Here is a 9,323-nt window from a genome sequence, read left to right as displayed (position 1 = left end):
TTATCAAATTCGAGCCAAGGTGGAGATTGTTAGATGCCTCTCATTACTATGCCTTAAAAGAATTTTATGACAATTTTATGGCTCTCTTTAAGGGCATTTTATGTCACTTTTATGGTTTTGTTTCCAAGCATCCAATGCTTCATATCCAAGATACCAAGACTTTGCTTGCCTATAAAAGGACACATATAGAGAGCTTCAAAATTATCTTCACAACACACAACATCTCTTTCATTTACACATATATTGTGAGTGCATTCTTGGTGAGAATTCTTGTTCCATTTGAGAGAGTATTTGTGAGAAAAAATATTGTCATTTGTCCTCATCATTATAAGAGAGGATTTTTTGTACTCTTCTTTTTTACATAGTGGAATTTTGCTCTTGATCGCCCGTGGTTTTTTTCCTCTCACACTGAGGGTTTTTTTCCACGTTAAATCTTGTGTGTTATTTTCTTTATCCTTTACTTACTTATCTTTTGTTCTCAATTGATTCAATCCTGTGCTTCCGCATTGTGCTCTATCCTTAACACTATTCATATCTTACACAAATGCTTGTTATTTCTTCAGCTGCTGAAAAAATATTCTTAAATGTTCTTTTCACTGTCAAAATAGTCTATGTTTGAACAGTGTTGACGATACTTGTTTTTAAGTGGAATAAAGTCGATTAAAATGTCAATATTCAATTTTTAAAAGTAACTACTTTCTTATTTAACAAGGATACCATTAGTAGTATAAAAAAATACGGGCTTCCAATACTTTAAAATCTACTTATGCAGGTATTGGAAGAAGAAAAATTCTTAATAGTGTAGCTTTGAATGAAAATAAAAAAATATTTCTTTTGTAAGATAAAGAATCTGTGAGGATGTGATTCGTGATGAATTTTAAGTTGAGCTAGATTTCAAGGGAAAACTTTAGGTATGGAAACTAAAAAATATTAAATAACTCCATTGATTATGTTGGGTTGATCTTTATATTAATTATAGGATTTAATACGTATATATTGATGGTGTAAATATTTTTTATACTGTTAGTCAATCATCCACCATTAATTTATTAATCATCATTGACTCTCAAATAAAAATAATACAAATAAACGGTAAATGATGTACTGAGTGTAAAATACAGATTTTAAACTCTTAATTTTATATATAAGTAATAATAAGGATAAAATCAATATGGGATAGCATCAACATGTCACACTTAAAAAAAATCATATATCAACGATAGGTAATTGAGTTTAAAATTTGTACACTGACTGTGTAATGTTTACATTATCAACTTATTATCTACCATTGATTTGCATTACATTTATTTTTATTTAAAAGTCAATGGTGATTAATAAATGAATGATAAATAATTTACTGACACTTACACAGTCAGTGTATATATATTATTTCCTTCCTAAATATGTAAACTAATTTGATATAGAAAATAATATGGGTGTAACAAAATATTTATAAAGTTGATAAACGCTGCTTTTCCAACAAACCCTAGATACTTGGTTGATTCTCATTTGTTGCAATTGGGAATTTGAATATTCTCAAATCCGAAAGGAATTAAGGTTTGTCAGCCTTAATTCATCGCTCAGATCCTTCCCCACTAACAGCCATGGATGCCCAGAGAGCTCTGCTCGACGAACTCATGGGTGCAGGTATTTTATTTTCTTTATCTGATTCATTCTTCATTATTTCAATTTTTGATAAGTTTATAGTGTTATTCTTACTCTGTGAAAAAAAGCTCGAAACTTGACGGATGAAGAAAGAAAGGTTTACAAGGAAGTGAATTGGGACGATAAAGATGTATGTGGTTTCTACATGGTTCGCTTTTGCCCCCACGATCTGTTTGTCAACACACGCAGTGATCTAGGTAACTATCATTATCATTGCACTATTGCTACTTATCACTTCTATAAACATAAACAGAACATGTCATGAGTTAAAAAAAAGGTGACATATTTTGGTTGCAATAGAAGGGTGGAACTAAACATAACAAAATAGAGTACTTGATACAGTTTTGTTCTGTTCTGGTACCTAACGATTAGGAAAGATTTAGATGTCAATGTTTTGTTAATGGACATGTTATATGATAGAGCTTAGATGTCAATGTGTATTTGATCTATGTACCTGCGTCCACCTAGTGGGACTAGGCCTTGGTTGTTCTGTTGTCTAACTGTGGTTGCCTTGTAGAAAATATGCATACCGGCAGTCATATCAGAGCTTTTCTGTTAGTTTCTGCATTATATTGTTGCTCTCTGCTATAAAAGAAGCAAGGACTTGATTTTAACTCCTTTATTTTATATGTTTTTGTGAGCTTTAACCAAGGTTAGTTATTTAATTCATACGAAATTTGCACACTGGAAGGTTCTACACTATTTTTTGAATTTCATCACCAACCATATGGATGTTCTCTATCACGTTAGCTGTGCTATGGCTGAACCTTTCCATTTTCTTATGTCCATTTTGATGTGTTTTAAATTGGTGCAGGAACTTGCCCGAGAATACATGATCAGAAGTTAAAAGAAAGGTGAGACAGTAAATTTTGTTCATATATAATTTAGTGTTTTGTTCATTAACAGTATGAGATTCGTTATGGTTGGTAGATATGGATCTTTCTATAATTTTACCTGAATAAATCATCAAGAAAACTAATATTTTTCTGATTGTTAAACATGTCCACTTCAACATTTAATTTTACCTTTTATATTTTAGGTAGATTTTATTACAAAATTGTCGTATTTGTGGTCTTCTATTTAAATAATCAAGGTCACTTTAGTGTTGTGTTACTCCTAGATTTACCTGTAAAGTAGGTCCTAGTACTATCACTAACCTTTTTCAGCTGATATACCATTGTTAATGTAAATTTCACAATTCCTGGGCCTTATGATTTTTTTCTCAATATTGATGTGCCTTAAACCATAAGTAGTTGGGCGTGGTGATAACCGGTAAGTGACCCGCCCTTCAAAGGGAGGATCAAAGCTTGAACCTTGTGGTAAGCACTAAGAGAGGGTCTACTTGTATTTAAGTAGTTACCATCGTGCTTGCATGTTGCAAGATTAGTCTCACAATAATGCATATGAGACTATTCCGGCCAAACACCTAAAATATAGATGTACCTTACTAATGTTGCTTCATTGCACAAGTTCACGATCCTCTTTAGGTTTTACTTTGTCAAGTATTTACATGAGAACAAGATGTGACTATGGTCACTTGGTCAATAAAGATATACCTTAAGTTACATCTGTGATCCCGTCTCATGTTTACTATCATGTGCAGATTTTACTTTGTTATGTGTACATGTGATAAAAAGATATTTGATAGATGAAAGCACAAGTATCGTTGTATTGTGTTTAGTTTGTTTTATAATTGAGTTTCACATTTAATGGGGTTTACTATGTTTGCGACTTCAGCTTTGAGAAATCTCCAAGACATGATGCATTTGTCCCAAAATTTGAAGCTGAACTTGCTCAGTTTTGTGAGAAATTGGTAAACTTTGCCTTCCTTTTGCAACATTTAGGAATTAATATTGTTTGTGTCAATAATTCATTCTTCATATTTTGTAATTTTTGGTAATAATTACAGGTGATGGAGTTGGATAGAAGAGTTAAGCGTGGGCGAGAGCGTCTTGCTCAAGAGGTGGAGCCTGCACCACCACCTCCTCTAACAGCTGAAAAGTCTGAACAGCTATCTGTCCTGGAGGAGAAAATAAAGAACCTTCTGGAACAAGTCGAATCTCTTGGTGAAGCTGGGAAGGTTGATGAAGCTGAAGCACTTATGAGAAAGGTGCTGAAGTTGATGCAACACCTTTCTTCACCTGCATTTGCAATTGATGATTAATTAACATTCCTTTGGCCCTAATTAAAATTTAAAAAACAAACTTACACGAATACTTATCCTTGGTGATATTGACAACCTTGAGTTTGAGATTATCCCAAATTAATTATTTTCTTGGTTGATTTTCCTATTCAGGTGGAGATACTTAATGCTGAGAAGACAGGCTTAACACAGCCTCAAAATGAAAAGGTGTTGTTGCTTGCCCAGGAGAAGAAGATGGCACTCTGTGAGATATGTGGTTCTTTTCTTGTGGAGAATGATGCTCTAGAAAGGACTCAGTCTCATATCACAGGGAAGCAGCATGTTGGTTATGGCATGGTTCGCGACTTCATAAAGGAGTACAAGGTGAATTTTATTATCTTGGACTAATTATCTTTCACATTAAAATTTACAAAATATCTTTTTATGCAAGTTCCTAGTGGGAAAAGGCTTGGTTGTTGTTACTTATATAAGTTGATATCATACTTCAGGATGCTAAAGAGAAGGCTACTGAAGAAGAAAGATTAGCTCGGGAAAGAGAGGCAGAAGATCGAAGGATACAGAGAGAGAAGTCTGAGAGAAGTCGAAGAGGTGATTCTAGTGATAGGGAGAGGCATCGTGATAGAGATAGGGAGCGGGATAGGCACAGAGATAAAGGCTCAGATCGTGAAAGGTCTCGGGATCGAAACGGGGGAAGGTGGGTGGATTCTAGGATGAGGAATGGAAGAAATGGAGGCAGAGATGGGTACCGTGATCGGAGAAGGTCACGTTCCCCTGCTAGGCACAGCCAGAGGAGGTAGATCTTAATATCGGGATTTGAATTTAAATGAGGTAGATCTTAATATCCCAAGGCAAATAAATATGTTCTTTTGGACTGTTGTGTTTTCTCATTATCAAGGGTAAATTTATTTATTTTCTCATCTCAGAGTTTGTTGAGACTGTACTATCTCCCTTACACCAATATTATAAATGGAGAAAAGTGTTGAAGTTGGTAGGTATTTCACTTTTGTTAAAATTTGTTCTGCACCTTTATTTAATTTATTTATGATCATTCACCTCTGAAGGCTTTCATTGATATTTTCTGGAAATCATTTGATCTATTTAAGATGTCAGAAACAATTTCTTACATGATTTTCATTGCCGCGGAGGGGGATGGTTTTCTCTTATTATGAGGTAACACGTGAATCTTATTATACCCCAAGATGAATAGGTTTTTGTAATTGTTCATCATTGAAATGTTTGTGTCATTTCCCCATTTAATTTTTTCATTGCCACTGCCACTGCTTCTTAAGTTCATAAAAAAACCAGCACAAGGTTAAAAAAATGTTGCTTTGTATGACTTCATTTGACATTGTACGACATTGCAAACTTACCAGTTTAGAAGAAATGGTAAACTTTCTGAATCTGTTAACTACCAAATCTATAATGTATTGGGTGTATGATATCATCCATTATATGATGATATATATATATATATATATATATATATATATCATCATATAATGGATGATATCATACACCCAATACATTATAGATTTGGTAGTTAACAGATTCAGAAAGTTTACCATTTCTTCTAAACTGGTAAGTTTGCAATGTCGTACAATGTCAAATGAAGTCATACAAAGCAACATTTTTTTAACCTTGTGCTGGTTTTTTTATGAACTTAAGAAGCAGTGGCAGTGGCAATGAAAAAATTAAATGGGGAAATGACACAAACATTTCAATGATGAACAATTACAAAAACCTATTCATCTTGGGGTATAATAAGATTCACGTGTTACCTCATAATAAGAGAAAACCATCCCCCTCCGCGGCAATGAAAATCATGTAAGAAATTGTTTCTGACATCTTAAATAGATCAAATGATTTCCAGAAAATATCAATGAAAGCCTTCAGAGGTGAATGATCATAAATAAATTAAATAAAGGTGCAGAACAAATTTTAACAAAAGTGAAATACCTACCAACTTCAACACTTTTCTCCATTTATAATATTGGTGTAAGGGAGATAGTACAGTCTCAACAAACTCTGAGATGAGAAAATAAATAAATTTACCCTTGATAATGAGAAAACACAACAGTCCAAAAGAACATATTTATTTGCCTTGGGATATTAAGATCTACCTCATTTAAATTCAAATCCCGATATTAAGATCTACCTCCTCTGGCTGTGCCTAGCAGGGGAACGTGACCTTCTCCGATCACGGTACCCATCTCTGCCTCCATTTCTTCCATTCCTCATCCTAGAATCCACCCACCTTCCCCCGTTTCGATCCCGAGACCTTTCACGATCTGAGCCTTTATCTCTGTGCCTATCCCGCTCCCTATCTCTATCACGATGCCTCTCCCTATCACTAGAATCACCTCTTCGACTTCTCTCAGACTTCTCTCTCTGTATCCTTCGATCTTCTGCCTCTCTTTCCCGAGCTAATCTTTCTTCTTCAGTAGCCTTCTCTTTAGCATCCTGAAGTATGATATCAACTTATATAAGTAACAACAACCAAGCCTTTTCCCACTAGGAACTTGCATAAAAAGATATTTTGTAAATTTTAATGTGAAAGATAATTAGTCCAAGATAATAAAATTCACCTTGTACTCCTTTATGAAGTCGCGAACCATGCCATAACCAACATGCTGCTTCCCTGTGATATGAGACTGAGTCCTTTCTAGAGCATCATTCTCCACAAGAAAAGAACCACATATCTCACAGAGTGCCATCTTCTTCTCCTGGGCAAGCAACAACACCTTTTCATTTTGAGGCTGTGTTAAGCCTGTCTTCTCAGCATTAAGTATCTCCACCTGAATAGGAAAATCAACCAAGAAAATAATTAATTTGGGATAATCTCAAACTCAAGGTTGTCAATATCACCAAGGATAAGTATTCGTGTAAGTTTGTTTTTTAAATTTTAATTAGGGCCAAAGGAATGTTAATTAATCATCAATTGCAAATGCAGGTGAAGAAAGGTGTTGCATCAACTTCAGCACCTTTCTCATAAGTGCTTCAGCTTCATCAACCTTCCCAGCTTCACCAAGAGATTCGACTTGTTCCAGAAGGTTCTTTATTTTCTCCTCCAGGACAGATAGCTGTTCAGACTTTTCAGCTGTTAGAGGAGGTGGTGGTGCAGGCTCCACCTCTTGAGCAAGACGCTCTCGCCCACGCTTAACTCTTCTATCCAACTCCATCACCTGTAATTATTACCAAAAATTACAAAATATGAAGAATGAATTATTGACACAAACAATATTAATTCCTAAATGTTGCAAAAGGAAGGCAAAGTTTACCAATTTCTCACAAAACTGAGCAAGTTCAGCTTCAAATTTTGGGACAAATGCATCATGTCTTGGAGATTTCTCAAAGCTGAAGTCGCAAACATAGTAAACCCCATTAAATGTGAAACTCAATTATAAAACAAACTAAACACAATACAACGATACTTGTGCTTTCATCTATCAAATATCTTTTTATCACATGTACACATAACAAAGTAAAATCTGCACATGATAGTAAACATGAGACGGGATCACAGATGTAACTTAAGGTATATCTTTATTGACCAAGTGACCATAGTCACATCTTGTTCTCATGTAAATACTTGACAAAGTAAAACCTAAAGAGGATCGTGAACTTGTGCAATGAAGCAACATTAGTAAGGTACATCTATATTTTAGGTGTTTGGCCGGAATAGTCTCATATGCATTATTGTGAGACTAATCTTGCAACATGCAAGCACGATGGTAACTACTTAAATACAAGTAGACCCTCTCTTAGTGCTTACCACAAGGTTCAAGCTTTGATCCTCCCTTTGAAGGGCGGGTCACTTACCGGTTATCACCACGCCCAACTACTTATGGTTTAAGGCACATCAATATTGAGAAAAAAATCATAAGGCCCAGGAATTGTGAAATTTACATTAACAATGGTATATCAGCTGAAAAAGGTTAGTGATAGTACTAGGACCTACTTTACAGGTAAATCTAGGAGTAACACAACACTAAAGTGACCTTGATTATTTAAATAGAAGACCACAAATACGACAATTTTGTAATAAAATCTACCTAAAATATAAAAGGTAAAATTAAATGTTGAAGTGGACATGTTTAACAATCAGAAAAATATTAGTTTTCTTGATGATTTATTCAGGTAAAATTATAGAAAGATCCATATCTACCAACCATAACGAATCTCATACTGTTAATGAACAAAACACTAAATTATATATGAACAAAATTTACTGTCTCACCTTTCTTTTAACTTCTGATCATGTATTCTCGGGCAAGTTCCTGCACCAATTTAAAACACATCAAAATGGACATAAGAAAATGGAAAGGTTCAGCCATAGCACAGCTAACGTGATAGAGAACATCCATATGGTTGGTGATGAAATTCAAAAAATAGTGTAGAACCTTCCAGTGTGCAAATTTCGTATGAATTAAATAACTAACCTTGGTTAAAGCTCACAAAAACATATAAAATAAAGGAGTTAAAATCAAGTCCTTGCTTCTTTTATAGCAGAGAGCAACAATATAATGCAGAAACTAACAGAAAAGCTCTGATATGACTGCCGGTATGCATATTTTCTACAAGGCAACCACAGTTAGACAACAGAACAACCAAGGCCTAGTCCCACTAGGTGGACGCAGGTACATAGATCAAATACACATTGACATCTAAGCTCTATCATATAACATGTCCATTAACAAAACATTGACATCTAAATCTTTCCTAATCGTTAGGTACCAGAACAGAACAAAACTGTATCAAGTACTCTATTTTGTTATGTTTAGTTCCACCCTTCTATTGCAACCAAAATATGTCACCTTTTTTTTAACTCATGACATGTTCTGTTTATGTTTATAGAAGTGATAAGTAGCAATAGTGCAATGATAATGATAGTTACCTAGATCACTGCGTGTGTTGACAAACAGATCGTGGGGGCAAAAGCGAACCATGTAGAAACCACATACATCTTTATCGTCCCAATTCACTTCCTTGTAAACCTTTCTTTCTTCATCCGTCAAGTTTCGAGCTTTTTTTCACAGAGTAAGAATAACACTATAAACTTATCAAAAATTGAAATAATGAAGAATGAATCAGATAAAGAAAATAAAATACCTGCACCCATGAGTTCGTCGAGCAGAGCTCTCTGGGCATCCATGGCTGTTAGTGGGGAAGGATCTGAGCGATGAATTAAGGCTGACAAACCTTAATTCCTTTCGGATTTGAGAATATTCAAATTCCCAATTGCAACAAATGAGAATCAACCAAGTATCTAGGGTTTGTTGGAAAAGCAGCGTTTATCAACTTTATAAATATTTTGTTACACCCATATTATTTTCTATATCAAATTAGTTTACATATTTAGGAAGGAAATAATATATATACACTGACTGTGTAAGTGTCAGTAAATTATTTATCATTCATTTATTAATCACCATTGACTTTTAAATAAAAATAAATGTAATGCAAATCAATGGTAGATAATAAGTTGATAATGTAAACATTACACAGTCAGTGTACA

The 9,323-nt window shown here is 34.3% G+C and overlaps 3 protein-coding genes across 11 annotated transcripts in view; 1 reads left to right on the top strand and 2 right to left on the bottom strand.

Annotated features, from left to right (window-relative positions):
• Positions 1–59, bottom strand: part of LOC109353139 (putative glycerol-3-phosphate transporter 1) — a 13,310-nt gene extending 13,251 nt beyond the window's left edge. Inside the window, exon 1 of the mRNA XM_019595317.1 lies at positions 48–59. The gene's annotated coding sequence lies outside the window, so the exon portion shown is untranslated. The remainder of the gene's footprint in view (positions 1–47) is intronic.
• LOC109353140 (luc7-like protein 3) overlaps positions 1–9,108 on the bottom strand; it is a 9,774-nt gene extending 666 nt beyond the window's left edge. For 2 of the 8 annotated variants that reach the window (XM_019595318.1, XM_019595319.1), the window contains exons 1-7: positions 8,918–9,108; positions 8,703–8,831; positions 8,046–8,085; positions 7,087–7,162; positions 6,790–6,990; positions 6,394–6,603; positions 5,587–6,268 (exon numbers count right to left, since the gene is read on the bottom strand). In XM_019595318.1, coding sequence (XP_019450863.1) covers positions 5,960–6,268; positions 6,394–6,603; positions 6,790–6,990; positions 7,087–7,162; positions 8,046–8,085; positions 8,703–8,831; positions 8,918–8,960 — 1,008 coding nt within the window. In that variant the 5' untranslated portion in view covers positions 8,961–9,108 and the 3' untranslated portion in view covers positions 5,587–5,959. The remainder of the gene's footprint in view (positions 1–5,586; positions 6,269–6,393; positions 6,604–6,789; positions 6,991–7,086; positions 7,163–8,045; positions 8,086–8,702; positions 8,832–8,917) is intronic. The other 6 variants (XM_019595322.1, XM_019595325.1, XM_019595323.1 and 3 more) reach the window with 6 other exon arrangements.
• LOC109353142 (luc7-like protein 3) lies at positions 1,459–4,931 on the top strand. 2 transcript variants are annotated; one of them, XM_019595327.1, is made up of 8 exons: positions 1,459–1,647; positions 1,734–1,862; positions 2,480–2,519; positions 3,403–3,478; positions 3,575–3,775; positions 3,962–4,171; positions 4,297–4,636; positions 4,734–4,931. In XM_019595327.1, exons 1-7 carry the CDS (start codon positions 1,605–1,607, stop codon positions 4,603–4,605), a joined length of 1,008 nt encoding a protein of 335 aa, XP_019450872.1. In that variant the 5' UTR covers positions 1,459–1,604; the 3' UTR covers positions 4,606–4,636; positions 4,734–4,931. The 2 variants fall into 2 exon arrangements, with proteins under 2 accessions (XP_019450872.1, XP_019450871.1); XM_019595326.1 differs by having other exon boundaries at positions 4,297–4,868.

Source organism: Lupinus angustifolius, chromosome LG07 (assembly GCF_001865875.1).
Source record: "Lupinus angustifolius cultivar Tanjil chromosome LG07, LupAngTanjil_v1.0, whole genome shotgun sequence".
Lineage (NCBI taxonomy): Eukaryota > Viridiplantae > Streptophyta > Magnoliopsida > Fabales > Fabaceae > Lupinus > Lupinus angustifolius.
Note: the sequence above shows the minus strand (reverse complement) of the source record. Positions and strands in the feature narration are given on the sequence as shown.